General features: G+C 45.0%; 1 protein-coding gene and 1 long non-coding RNA gene across 6 annotated transcripts in view; one reads left to right on the forward strand and one right to left on the reverse strand.

Moving 5' to 3' along the window:
• Positions 1 to 5,292, forward strand: part of LOC115084007 — a 30,089-nt gene extending 24,797 nt beyond the window's left edge. The window contains exon 3 of the long non-coding RNA XR_003854442.1: positions 4,776 to 5,292. This is a non-coding gene — a long non-coding RNA (uncharacterized LOC115084007). The remainder of the gene's footprint in view (positions 1 to 4,775) is intronic.
• Positions 1 to 14,691, reverse strand: part of KIF9 (kinesin family member 9) — a 252,053-nt gene that overhangs the window by 131,764 nt on the left and 105,598 nt on the right. For all 5 annotated transcript variants that reach the window (XM_029588252.1, XM_029588254.1, XM_029588251.1 and 2 more), the window contains exons 7-8: positions 11,749 to 11,841; positions 5,419 to 5,566 (exon numbers count right to left, since the gene is read on the reverse strand). In XM_029588252.1, coding sequence (XP_029444112.1) covers positions 5,419 to 5,566; positions 11,749 to 11,841 — 241 coding nt within the window. The remainder of the gene's footprint in view (positions 1 to 5,418; positions 5,567 to 11,748; positions 11,842 to 14,691) is intronic.

Raw genomic sequence — 14,691 nt, forward strand, 5'->3', positions numbered from 1 at the left:
AATCATGGACCCCTTGTCCTGTTGCAGCTTCACTAGAGTTTTGGTTATTAGCGGTATCGGAGGATATGCATATAGAAGGCCTGAGTTCCAAGGGCGAGCAAAGGCGTCCTTGGCTGGCTGGTATTTCTGTCTGTGGAGGGCGCAGAACTTGTCCACTTTGCGATTCAGGTGAGATGCAAAGAGGTCTATTATTGGTTGCCCCGAACACTGAAAGATCCTGGTCGCTACTGAGGGATCCAGGGACCACTCGTGTGGTTGGAACTGATGACTGAGGCGATCTGCAACTATATTGTGGATGCCCTGCTAGATAAGTGGCCCGGAGAAACATGGAATGTGTCAGGGCCCAGTCCCAAATTTGAGCGGCTTCTTGACAAAGGAGATACAAGCCCGTATCTCCCTGTTTGTTGATGTACCACATGGCTACTGTGTTGTCCGTTTGGATCAGAACAGTCTTGTGTGAAAGGCAGTCCTTGAACACATGTAGCGCATAACGTATAGCTCGAAGTTCCAGAAAATTTATTTGAAATGTTGCTTCGAGTTTTTGTGAGCTCCCCAACCTAAGGTGGATGCATCTGTAGTTAAAGTCATCTGTGGGACTGGTTGTTGGAAGGGTAGGCCCTTGCGCAAGTTGTCCTTGTTCGCCCACCAAAGTAGAGATGAATGTAGCTGGTGGGTTACTTGAATTGGAGAGGACAGTGGTTGAATGGCTTGGATCCATTGTGACCTTAAAGTCCATTGAGTTACCTTCATGGCTAGCCTTGCCATAGGAGTGACATGAACTGTGGAGGCCATGTGGCCTAGTAAGGTTAGAAACTGATGAACTGTTGTTTGTTTCTTTTAGTGAAGCGAGTTTGCCAGTAGGGAAAGTGTGTCTGCCTGATTCCCGGGTAGAAAATCTTTTGAAAGTATGGTGTTCAATTCCACTCCTATGAATTGAAGCAGGTGAGACAGAATGAGGTGGGACTTTTGATAATTGATGAGAAAGCCCATGGAGTGAAGTAGAGTAATTGTTCAACTGAGAGAAGCCAGTGCTCCTTGTTGAGATTAATTTCTGATGAGCCAGTCATCTAAATAGGGAAAGACATGGACACTTTCCTTGTGTAAGTGTGCTGCTATTACTGCCAGACATTTGGTGAATACTCTGGGAGCAGAGGCAAGTCCGAATGGTGGTACTCTGTACTGGAAATGTTGATGACCCACCATGAAGTGCAGATACTTGCGATGAGGAGGGAATATTGGAATGTGAGTATAAGCGTCTTGAAGATCCAGAGAACAAAGCCAATCTACTGTTTGAAGAAGTGGAAGCATGGTACCTAGAGAGACCATCCTGAACTTTTCTTTCTTCAGAAATTTGTTGAGATTTCTGAGGTCTAGGATGGGACGTAGGCCTCCAGTTTTCTTTGGAATGAGGAAATAGCGGGAATAGAATCCTCTGCCCTGCTGAGTCCGGGGCACCGGCTCCACAGCTCTGGCATTCAGAAGGGTGGATAATTCTACTTGTAATTGGATTATGTGACTTTCGCTTAGAGGAAGAGGTCTCGGAGGAGAATCTCTTGGAGTTGAGAGAAAATTGAGTTGGTAACCTCGAGATATTATTGCGAGTACCCATTGGTCTGTTGTTATTTGTACCCAATGGTTGTAGAAGGAGGATACTCGGCCTCCTACCGGTGGATCTGGTTGAGGATTGAAGAGATGGCTTTGGTCTCTGGGAATGGCCTCAAAAGCCTGCAGTAAGTCCCGTCTGCGGCGGAGGTTGAGGCCTAGCAGCCCTAGGTTGTCTGGGCTGAGCTCTTTGCTGCGGCCTAGACGATCTGCCCCTTGATGCTAGAGGATAATAACACCTCTGTCGATAGAAGGGTCGTCTAGATTCCTTCCTTGGAGGTCGGCGAGAGGACGGGGTAGCAGAATCCTGTGGAACTAACAATAGTTGGCACAGGGTTTCTGTATGCTCCTTTAATTGTGCCACAGCATCTTACACTTTAGAGCCAAAGAGGTTGTCACCAACACATGGTAAATCCACTAACTTTTCCTGGACTTCAGGCCTGAGGTCCGAGGCTTTAAGCCATGCCCAGCGTCTTGCACTTATACCGCTACTCTGGAGGCTGTTTCAAAACTATCATAAGCGGCTCGGACTTCGTGCTTGCCAGCTTCAAGTCCTTTGTGAATGATTGCTTGGGCTGCTTCTTGGTATTGCTGTGGTAACGAAGTTGAAAATTCCTACATCTGTTTCCACAGATTCCTCTGATATTGAGTCATGTACAATTGATATGATGCAATTTTTGTGTTTAACATGGCTCCTTGATAAATGTTTCTACCCAGGGAATCTAAGACTCTATGACCCTTGACTGGAGGAGTGGAAGAATCCAGCCTTATTCATTTTGATTTCTTTTGTGCTGATTCCACAACCACTGATTGGTGTGGAAGTTGTGGTTTTTGGTAGCTGGGAACAGACTGTACCAAATAGGTGGTGTCCACTCTTTTATTGACAGCAGGTACTGAGCATGGGTGCTCCCAGAGTCTATGCTGTAAGTCTAGGAGGACTTCATGGACAGGTATAGCTAAAACTTGTTTTGGAGGATCTACGAATTGGAGGACCTCCAGTGTTTGCTGTCTAGCATCCTCCTCAGCTATCAGAGTAAAGGGTATGGTGTCCGCCGTATCCTGAATAAAGTTGGTAAAGGATAAATACTCCGGTGGAGATTTCTTCCTTTTTGCTGGAGGGGAAGGATCAGACATAACTCCTTCGAAGGAAGTGTCTGTATGCCTGTCATCCCATGTATCATATGGATCTTCCTGATGTGGAGACATTGGAGAAGATCTTGGTGTACGATGAATTCCTGAAGGATCTGGCTGCGGATCATCGATAGGTATCCGTCCAGGAATCTCTTCTCGTGGCTTGGATGGAAAAGCACTGGCTATTTCATCAAATCTCTTCATAAGAAGCTGGTACAGCGCAAATTCAGGATGTCCTGGAGCCCCAGGTGACATCGGCATTGATGGCATCGGGTCGGGCATCGACAGTCGTCTTGGCATCGACTTAGGCTGTAGTGCCAGCATCGGTGCAGGCACCGGCATCGGCGGGATTGTCAGCATCTGTGCAGGCACCAGCATCGGTGCGGGCACCGGCTTCGGTGGAACCACCGGCATCGGTACAAGTACCGGCATCGGTGCAGGCACCACTGGCATCGGTACAAGTACCGGCATCGGTGCAGGCACCACCATCGGTGTAGGCACTGGCATTGGTGTAGGCACCGGCATCGGCGAAGGCAACGGCATCGGCGAAGTCACCAGTATCGACATCTGATCTTTTAAGGCCTGGAGCACCGCTTGACAGATGAAATCCGACAATTCCTAAGTAACAGCTGGTGCAGGCAGAGCAGCTGTACGAGGTGGCGGTGTTGATGGTCCTTCCACAGAGCCCTGCGGAGGTTCGACAACTGGTGCGTTGCCATGGGATGAAGGCCTCGGCGTCGGAGGTACCAGAGTTTCCTGGATCCTAGGCCGTTTCGCGGTCGATTCTTCTGGGGAGAGAAGCGCCTCTGGTATCTATGGGTGTCGGTGCCGATGGCGGTGCTTTGAACAGTGTTCGGTCGCTGACTTCGTCGATGCTATCGATGATGTTGGTGATGGATGGTCCCCGGACCTTTCCGGACGACGTTTTTTCAAAATTATGCGTTTGGAGACTTCGGCCGGAGACGATTGAGTCGATGTGGAAGGAGATGGCAGAAGTTGTAGATGGAATAATTGCTCCATCTTTTCTTGGCGGGCCTTTCTCCCCTTCATGGTCATTTCTGCACATTTGGGACAGGTTGTTACGTCGTGTTTTCCCCCCAAACAAAGCACACACTCGAAGTGTGGGTCTGTAATGGACATTGTCCGATTACAGTTGGGACATTTTTTAAATCCCGTGGCCATTTTTAAGTCGACGGCCGTCGATGAAATGAGAAAAAACAAGAGAGGAAAAAATTTTACTCAAAGAGTAAAAAAGAGACCAAGATTTACTCACCAGCTGGTGGAAAACCTGAGAGACCCCAGTATGGGAGAAAATGAATGGTATGAAAACTGATTTTTAGTCAGACAAAAAACTGTGAGGAAATTCACAAAGGCTCCTGCTCCGCGATGCCTACAGCAGCGCGGAAAAACGAAGACTGAAGAGAGACTCCTGTCTCAAAACTCAAAAAAAAAAAAAAAAACCTCAAAACGTGGCTGTTCCGCCAAGCCTTCCCAGAACCCTGGGATACACATTAGGCGTTATCTACCCATGATTAATGGATCCTCCCCTCCTCTGAATACCTTGACAGCATGGATACCGACTCTAACATGTGGACTATCTCTAGTCTGGACTACCTCTAGTCCGGAATTTGTTTCTCTCCCTTTAACTTAACTTTATATTTCTCTTCTAGCTTCCTAAGCTTCCAAGTTCACAGTCCTCGTTGTAATGTAACTTTGTTTTTCTTCCTTTATCTAGTTATTTTACCCCTGTTCGATGTAAACCGTCCTGATATGGTATTTTAACCATGAAGGTCGGTATAGAAAAAATGTTAAATAAATAAATAAATGCTGGGCATGCTCAGTGGCCTCACAAGGCCAGTCAAAAGTTTCTAGAAACTTTGAAAGTTTTCCCCGATAGGGCTCCATCAATGATGTCACCCATATGTGAGGGTTAGCATCCTGCTTGTCCTGGGATAAAACTATTAATTTTGTAATTTTGTCCAGTTTTTAGCAGTTTTAATTAATTTTTGCTATTTTTTCTCTGTTTCCCTTTTTTGCTGCAGTTCTTTTCCATTGGCCGATACCTAGCAGGTGTTAAGGATCAAGGTACAAGCTGACTGTACCACCCTGCCCCCCGAAGATGAATAGAAAAATAAGCCAGTTGTGAAGAGTCAGAGCAATTTTAGCTATCAGGCAAAGAAATTCCAGAGATATTCTTCCAAACGTGAACCTAAATACCCATGTTTTTCCTTCCATTTTCATTTATATTCAGTCAGTTTTGGTTTGGTGCCTAATAATCCTTTGATCTAAAGTAATTTTAAGATGAATGACTTAATCTCAGGAATATACTGGGAATGTTTGTTTTTTCAAAGTTCAGTGAACTGAGATATTTAAGGAAGCAAAAAAACTTGACATTACTGACAGGAAGAACACCAAACCCAGTCCAGAAAATGTTACCTCAACCCAGACTGCAATCCACTCCTGAGTCGTTTCTGAGCAGACATTTACAGCTAAATTGTGTGTTGATTTTATGATATGAATAAATACTCCTATAAACTGACATAAACTTACCAAATTTATGTTACCCAGGTCTTAAACTGGATGGCAGCCTACATCTCAAGCTATTAGAGCATAATTCTCCTGGGACTGTGAAGACCTTTCAACCATTCTCTCCAGGGTTATTTGTATCACTTCTGGTTGTCTCACCTAAGGAATCCTTAAGTGCATATGTGAGTTTGCACTGCCGGAAGGGAATATGCTCCCTCTTGCGATCAGTCAAAGCCAGAATAGTCTGCTCCAGGAATGACAAGGATCTATTGATGTAGGATGCTTCTCTCAGAACCTGTCCTTCAGACTGCAAAATAGGAAATAATCTTCAGTTTCAAGGTCAACATGGCAAAGCTTCAATTTAGCAGCAAAGGCATGAGCTGGGTGAATAACTTAAATTGTCAATCCTCACCAAAACAGGCACAAAGTGAAACTATGGAAGATACGGAAGATTACAAACAAAGGGCCTCATTTTCCAAGGAGTTACCACGCGCGATAAATTCGCAAATCGCGCTAACAGCCGTTAACGCGATTTGCGAATGCAAATGTGTAATTTGGTATTCAGGGGGCAGAGTTGGGGGCAGAGCATATGTAAAGTGAGAGAGAGAGTTGTATCCCTATGAGAGGCCCACCTAGTAACTCGAGGTGGGGTTTAGGTAAGAGTGTAGGGGGTTGGGGCCACTTTCACATTCCACGTGAGACGTACGAACAGAACAGTGGTCTCTTGTGAAGATTTGAAGGCCTTCGGAATGAGGAAGCTCACTCCAAGATGAGATTTGGACAATGTTCTCTCCACCTAGCTTGATGGACACTCTACCTGGGCAACAACAAGCTAGGTGGAGAGAACGTTGCCCAAATCTCTTCTTGGAGTGAGTTTCCTCACTCCGACGGCCAGCAAATCTTCACTAGAGACCACTGTTCTTTCCGTAGGTCTCATGTTGAATGTGAAAGTGGCCCCCAACCCCCTACGCTCATACCTAATTCCCCACCTCGAGTTACTAGGTGGCCCTCCCATAGGGATACAAATACCTGTCTAGGGCACAGGCATTACAGGAAGTCTCTCTCTCTCTCTCTCTCTCTCTCTCTCTCTCTCTCTCTCTCTCTCTCTCTCTCTCTCTCTCTCTCTCTCACTTTCACAAAAGCACTGTGATAAAACAACCAATGAATCATCCTGATGATTTGGCAATGGTGATCACAAATTATGCACATTTCATACAATCAAGATCTGGTGCCATGAATTTCCATTTGCAACTACCCAGGGATATTTTTACTCCTATTTTATGTCCTCTCCCAACATACTTAGTCCAATCATTGCAGCAACAATCTTGAGCCAAGGGTCCTAAATCTAGTCACTAGATGTTGCCATTGCATAATGACTATAATCCATCCTCCCTGAAGGCTGAGAACCCTGCCTTTGTGGCATCCCCCAACCCCAAGTTGGAATCAAGCCCAGGTTCCTCTGAAAAGCCACAAGGATGGGCCGACCCACTCCCTTCATCAGCCCAACAGTAATACATTAAGGGGTAGATTTTATAAAGTTGCGCGCACGTCCGTGTGCGCATACTACCCATCGGGCACACATGGACGCGCAATTTTATAACATGCACGCCAGGTGTGCACATGTTATAAAATCGGGGGTTGGCGCGCACAAGGAAGTGCACAATTGTGCAACTTGCGTCACCAACGCCAGTGGCCTTCCCCCATTCCCTACCCCCTAGCCTGATCTTCCTACCCCTTCCCCTAACCTAACCCCTCCCCAAATTTTTATTTTACCTGTTGCGGCTGCGTGGAGGCAGGTGCAAGTAGCACGCGCTGGCACCCTGCTGGTACGCGATCCCCCGGCACAGCAGCAAATGGCCTCTAGCTCTGCCCCGCCCACTCCCCGATGCCCCAGGACATACACGCATGACCAGGCCTTTTAAAATAGGCCCGGCGCATAACCTTTTTAAAAATCCGGGCCTAAAGTATTTCTTTATTGTTCATGGGTACAGATAAATACTGCAGGGATGGAGGCAATACATAAATTGAAAAGAACCAAAAAGAGCAATTCATTATGAGGAAAAAGTACATTTTAAAACCTTTGAGGATCTCCTCACAATTCTATCCCAGGACATTTTCCTGTAACTTACAGCTTCACAACATGCATGGAAATCACCGAGATCTTTTATGACCCTCCCATGAGATTTGTCCTTTCTGCTGCCGCTTTGGGGTAATCCACATTTTTTGCCAGAAAACACGCTGGCTATTTTTAGGGAGCTTGAAAGCCAACAGAAAACCATAGTCTTACCATTTATCAATCTGCAAATTAACAGGCTGGTTCAATAAGAAGCACAGGAGAACGGGTGCTCCATGTTGAGCGCTGCTCCCACAACACATGTCCAGTCATCTCTCCTCGGGAGAGATGGCCGTCAGTGGGTTCAGGAAACTGACACTTAATTTTACAAGCGTCGGTTTTCCAAACCCGCTGATAGCCATAGATTAGGAAAACAGATGCCGGTAAAATTGAGCGTCCGTTCTCCTAACCTGACCAGCTGGCACTTTTTTTTTTTTTTTACTTTTTCTTTTTAACATTTTTGGTTCCTCCAACTTAATTTCCCAGCGATATTAAGTCAGAGGGTGTACAGAAAAGCAGTTTTTTCTGCTTTTCTGTACACCTTTTCGTGCTGCTCAGAAATCAACGCCTGCCAAAGGGATTGGCCGCACATTTTACTTTCAGTATCTCGGGTGAATAACTAATAGCCTCATCAACATGCATTTGTTTAAAAACTTACCTGCGATCATAGCAGCAGCAAGTTACGCATCCCTCGGATCCTGGAGCACGCTTGTGAAGGATTGTGCCTTAATGACGCTGTCCCGTCCCACCTCGCCCCTTTTTCGTCTTACCATGTTTCTTCGTGTGCCGGGAAATACGTGCGTGGCTGCAGGCCTTCTGAAGAGCCACACGGTGCGCACGCAGCCTAGCCACACGCATATCTCCTGGATTTCACGTGCTCAGGGCTTTTAAAATTAGCACTTAAGAGTATACACTCATTTGATTACTGCATCTCTCACATGGGATTTTGAGCACACGACGTTTTATTATGTCACTATTTCAATTGAGGGTTAAGACCTACACTTTGGGAACCTTTCAAAGGTTTTATTTCATGGTTAACAGAAAAAAAACTACACTCCTGTAAGTAACCTGTTTAAGCCTTTATATATAGACCTGTAAATAGCCTGTTACAGTTTTATTGCTTTAATTTCATTGCCCTCTGCTCTATGTATATTCCTCCCTGTTTCCCCTCCCCGTTGATTGTAATTTCAGCCTTTCAGTTACAATGTGAACCGGTATGATGTATGCTTACTAATGCCGGTATATAAAAAGTTTCAAATAAATAAATACACATTGCCATCATTATACAATCTACTGCACTCCATTTAATCCTATGGGCTTCTGATTTCTTTAGCAGAGATCTGGAGTGGGGATCTTCTAAAGAAGATTACAGATTTGCAGTAGTCAACTATATAAGAGGACTGATTGTATAATACTTAGAGAATTACAATTCAGAATATTACACAGACTGATTTTTTCCCCCTCATTGAGTATTCAGAACTGGGTTAGCAGAACATAGTAAATGTCCTAAATGTAGTCACCTGGCTGCCAATTTACTACATGGATTATGAGAGTGTGCACAGATAAGCCTCTTTTGGGAAAATATTTTCCACTTGATTGCTTGCTGGTGGGAGACCTCTTTACAACGTTCAGTTGAATTATGCTTATTGGGTATGGATTCTGATATAGAGGGGATGGGGGAAGGAGGGGGAAAGTGCTTTTATGTAAGTGCTGTCTTTATGGGAAACAATGCATTTTGTTGAAATGGCTGGATTCCAATTCGCCCAGTGACGGTCTTTGGCACCAAAACGTTGGTGGAATTGTCTGGAATCAATCTATTCAGATGAAACCACAGTCCTTTTTGCGAGGCTTTGCTGCTACTTGGACTCCCTTTGTAGAGACTCTGCCAGAGGAGATTAGAGCACTCATCGCTGCCATATCCGGAACTTAATTTAAGTCACGTGGGCTCTTAAAATTATGAAACTATGTTATTGGGTCCTGCTTTACGCCTTTTCGTGATTTGTTAGTACCTATCTCAGATTGCATAGCCTGTATTGTCCAGTACACATTTCCAAACCACTGATACTGGAAGGGACGTCAGGAAAGGGAAGGGCATATTGAGTTTAATACTTGCCTGCTGTTACTGTAGCAAGTGTGACCCTTTGACAGTTAATACATTACACTTGTAGGAGTTGATTTATGTTCAAATAAAAAATCTTCTTAAAAAGTTTATACAAAAAAAACAAAAACACCTTTTAGGATAACTTTCAAATCTGCTCAGGTGCACCCATATATGTGTTTATATGGGCACATGTGAATTTACTACTGCAGTTTATAACTTGCATGCAAATGATATGCGCAGATTATAAAATATGAGTACATATGCACGCACACATGCTTGTGTATCTAAAACCTGTGACGTGCAAGTTCAGACTTATCCAGAAAAGTGGCAGCACTTATCCAGATAAGTTCTAATTTAGGTAATTAAGTTTCTGTACTTAACCGGTTAAGTCTGAAAAGTGCTACATGTCCATCAAATTAGCACTTATCCAGGTATGTAAGATAGCCAGATTAGTCTAAAATAAAAGCTCTATTTATCCGGATAAGTTCAAATTTGTCCAAGTTGTGGCAAAGGCGCTACATAGCCAGATAAATCGTAATTTAGCCGGATAAGAATGCGCAAATGATAAACCTACAAGTTTGTACTTTGAATTCAAAGAGGCTACACAAATTGATTTTACTTGCGTTTCTTAGATGCATTTATGCCCTGTAAATCAGCTTTTGCACACGCAAGTCAGGGATGTTATAACACACGCACAGTTTTACCAATTAGTCTACGAGTTCGCCCAGTCCATCTGCGGTTCGTGAAGATCCTCTTGCTTCCTCAGCCTGAAGTCCCCCGAATTTCACCCAGATCCCCTTGCAGTCTTTTTTTTTTTTTTTTTTTTACTTTTGACATGTTTTAAATCACTTATACCAGATATCGAGCAGGAGTAAATATCGCAAATAAAAGACAGGGCCGATGTCACAATGTTGTGCTTCAGCTATGTTTATGGCGGGTATGGTCAAGTGGTTCCTTCTTAATAATGTAGCAGACTGTGTGATCTGGATCGTGTCGATGTTTAAATCTCTGGAGTGTAAATATATTTCTAGTCCATCTGGCTGTTTGAAAAACTGAATCCAAGTTAAACGTGGTAGGCTATCTGTGCCACAGTGGCAGCTCCATTTGGATACACACCGCAGGTGATCATATTTCTTTTAAATGGAGGCACAGTCTGCCACATTATTAAGAAGGAACAACTTGACTATACCCGCCATAAACAAAGCGGAAGCACAACATTGTGACATCGGCCCTGTTGAAATTTGCCCCTGAGGCAGCTCTTGTCTGAAGAGTGAAACTCGGCCAGAGTCGGGCTATTTCCAATAAAGATCTTTCTTATACACCGATCTCCACTTTGTTTACTGCTACACAGCAACCTTGGATCGGCTTCCGATTTGTTTTCTGGGTCCTTTCCTCTAGGGTATACATGTTTGGAACATGAAATCTCTCACCTTTACAATGAAGACAACTGACCATTTTAGTAGCCACCCTCTAGACTGACTCCATCTGATTTATATCCTTTTGAATTTTAATTAATAAAAAGACCACCAAGGCCCTCAAAAGTTACTACTGTAGTGAGAATGGTCCAATCTGAAGAAGGGACCTATGAGAGCTTGAACGCTCATCCACTTTATTAGATACTTGTTATTTTGGGGTTGAGGATGTGAATAATAAGAATTGTTTAAATAAATAAAGAGCTGCAGAGGGCTGACTTGGTGGCACAGGTGGCAAATGCTGTGCACTGCCATGTAGAAGATTCCTGGTTTGATCCTTAAGTCAGGTTGTTGACTCTCTAGAATGGCTTGGAGCTTGGTGTGCTGCAATGTTTGCAGCCCCTGGAAGGGAGGGAGTCGTGGTCATTTTTTAAGGGTGACACTTACTGGCCAGATTCATGGCTCATGTTTATAGGTCTCCAGAAGGAGCTCTGGTGCATGGGCCCCATCCCAGGACTGTCACTGCAATGACCAGACTAGATACATTTGAGGTACATTTAAGTAGTTGCAAATGAAGGTTCATGGCACCAGATCCCAGCCTTAGCTGCAGTTAAGCTGGAAATATGGAGATGCAAGAGGAAATCTGCTGGGACAAAAAGAAGGTGCTATAGATTTTACTTAATGCTATCGACTGTCTCCAAAGCGACAAGAAACACCTCATATCCTTTGTATATTAGAAAGAAAATGCTGTATATTTTAATACTCAAGGTAAAAGAAACTGTTACAAAAGCATGGAACAGCAAGAGTAAGTCATGCCAACCACTGGCCACTATACAGTGGTGAAGGAACCATCACTTGCTTACCCCAGTCTTCTTCAGTCTCTCTGAACCTGCCAGATCCACCAGGTTTATTTTTGAACTGATGTATTTTGCATCTGAAAAGGATCTCATACGAGACTGAAAAAAGGGAAGAGCATGCACACATTTTATGTAGAGAGATCAGCAGTATGAAATATTAGGAATGCAAAGATTCCTCATTATTACAGTAAGTGGGCTAACTTCACATCAGCAATATACTGGTTTGGGACTTATGAAGCACTGCTTTAGGAACTAGGCTGAGAAAGCTCCAGGCTCATCCCATATTTTTTTAATAAGAGACATTTGTTTTTATTTTTCTTATGTTAATTCTGTAATACTGGTTATTACATAGCTTTTTAATTTTTATAACCTCCCTCTGTCTCTCAGTTTAACCAACCATAACTGGGTTATTCCACATATCACGCAGATCGGATTACAAAACTAGCCATCAGACTTTCCTGAGGTGACTGTGTGCAAATTTCAGAAATAATGATTTCTAAGACATGCTGATATCCAGCGTGAATATGAGAAGCTGTAGGAATCCAAATTATTATTACACAAGCTGACATCCCCAACATAAAGGACAGGCTGCCAGTGGCAAAGAACTGAGACACATGTGCACACATTCAGATGCCGCACTCTCACTCTCTGTCCCTGTTTCTGCCAATATCAGTCACCCCTCCCCATTCTCAGATGCAGTTTCACTGGTGCCATGCTTCTGGCACTATCTCCCCACAGCTCAGTTCTCATTGCTGCGGTGGGCTCTGTCTGCCACTGTCATGCCACTGATGGAGCACATCCCCCCCATGGCCCAAAGCCTTTCTTCCAACACTGCTTCATGTGGCCGGAACAGCCTGATTTCTGTGGCTCATGAGGCCTGGAGCAGCCCACTTCCTCCAACTCCTTCTGGAGCTCACCAGTGTGCCTCCCTCAGTTGCTTGATGCTCCCGCGACAGAGATTCCCAAAAATAGTGCATCTCCTCCACGGCCGCTATGGGTCAGATAAAAGGTGAAATTACTTCTTACCCGATAATTTTCTTTCCTCTAGGACAGTCAGGCCAGTCCATACGAATGATTATGCACACCAACCAGCAGATGGAGACAGAGATCAACAGTCTCGCTGTTGACACCCTCATATACTTCTGTGCTGACATCAGCCTGCCAGTATTACTGTAAAAGCTAACTGTGGACAACCTAAATAACAACCAAACTCATGTTTTGAAACTTAGCATTCATAGCTGTTAAGTTCTTTTTCTTAACTTCCTGAAGAACAAAGAAGCAAGATATAGAAAGAAATAAAGAGCAACAGCAAGGAGAAAGGCATATGACTCCAAGAGGAAAGAAGGACACTTACTAGTAAGGTCCATAGTTGTTTTGGTTCTCTATTCGATGCCTTCATCACCCAAACTTGAAAGGAACAATTGCCCAGCAAAGAATACAAGACAGCATAGGGTGGGAGCATGGACTGGCTTGACAGTTCTAGAGGAAAGGAAATTATCAGGTAAGAAGTAATTTTACCTTCCTCTTCATCTAGTCAAGTTAGTCTGTATGAATGGATGTACCAAAGCTACTTCCTAGCTTTGGTACATCCCTAGGGTGGGATGCTGCCCAAGTGCTTCCCCTACTGCACTGTAGCAAAGGATGTCTCTTTCCTATCTTGAACATCCAGACGATAATGCACTGAAAAAACACGTAAAGACCACCATGTTGCCAATGAAGCGATCTCCGAGGGAGATGCTAGCCGCTTCCCCTCTCACTACATATTGTTACCTTTGGCGCGCGGGCCGCGGCGAGGCAGCGCGCTGGTGGCGACGTTCGGGCTCCGGGGAATAGCAGGGCGGTCCCGGCAGCGTCGGCAGCGCGAGCTAGCGGGGATCGGGGCGTTTTCGCTCAGCGGGCAGAGCAGCGTCTCCGCGCGGCAAGGGGAACCAATCACCGCGGGACTCAAGCGTTGGCTCCGTCCCCTTGACGTCAGACGCCAGCAGAGGCTCCGTTTGCGCGGGAGAATAGACTATTTAAAGGGAGCAGCTTCCCCAATTCGCTGCTTCGGCCACGATTGTTCTGTGGAGCTTTCGCCTGGGGATTTTGCCTCTATTCCTGATTGTCTACTGCCTGCCTTGACCCGGACTGAGTATTGGATTTCGTTGCCTGCTGCCTGCCTTTGGATTATCTGCTGTTTTGGTTCCTGATTGTCTGCTGCCAGCCCCGACCCGGACTGAGTATTGGATTTCGTTGCCTGCTGCCTGCCTTTGGATTATCTGCTGTTTTGGTTCCTGATTGTCTGCTGCCAGCCCCGACCCGGACTGAGTATTGGATTTCGTTGCCTGCTGCCTGCCTTTGGATTATCTGCTGTTTTGGTTCCTGATTGTCTGCTGCCTGCCCCGACCCGGACTGAGTATTGGATTTCGTTGCCTGCTGCCTGCCTCTGGATTATCTGCTGTTTTGGTTCCTGATTGTTTGCTGCCTGCCCCGACCCGGACTGAGTATTGGATTTCGTTGCCTGCTGCCTGCCCTGACTCGGACTGCCTTTGGGACTTCTCGTCACTAGGTAAGCGGTCTAACCGGTGGTTCCACTACTATCAGCCAGGGATCCTAACACATATCTTGCACTTCCATATAAGGTGCTTGAATCTATCTTGGTAAAGATACCTTAGAAAACATATATGCTGCCATATACACAACCTTAATCCAGTAAGCCACCTTAGCACAAGAGACTGCCTCTCCTTTCTTCACACTACCATGGACAACAAAAAGATATTCTGATCTCCAAAAAACACTGATAGCCATGAGACATCGCATAAGACGTCTCTGTTCATCAAGGGATGATGGAACACAATTGCTGCACTTCCCTTGCTCATTCAGCGAAGGCAAGTTGTTGCGACCATCGCTGCCCGACGTCTCCATTACGCCCACCTTACCTCTTTGGCGACTCCCTCTTTGCCTGTTGGA

The sequence above is a fragment of the Rhinatrema bivittatum genome, chromosome 2, assembly GCF_901001135.1.
Source record: "Rhinatrema bivittatum chromosome 2, aRhiBiv1.1, whole genome shotgun sequence".
NCBI classification, from domain to species: Eukaryota; Metazoa; Chordata; class Amphibia; order Gymnophiona; family Rhinatrematidae; genus Rhinatrema; species Rhinatrema bivittatum.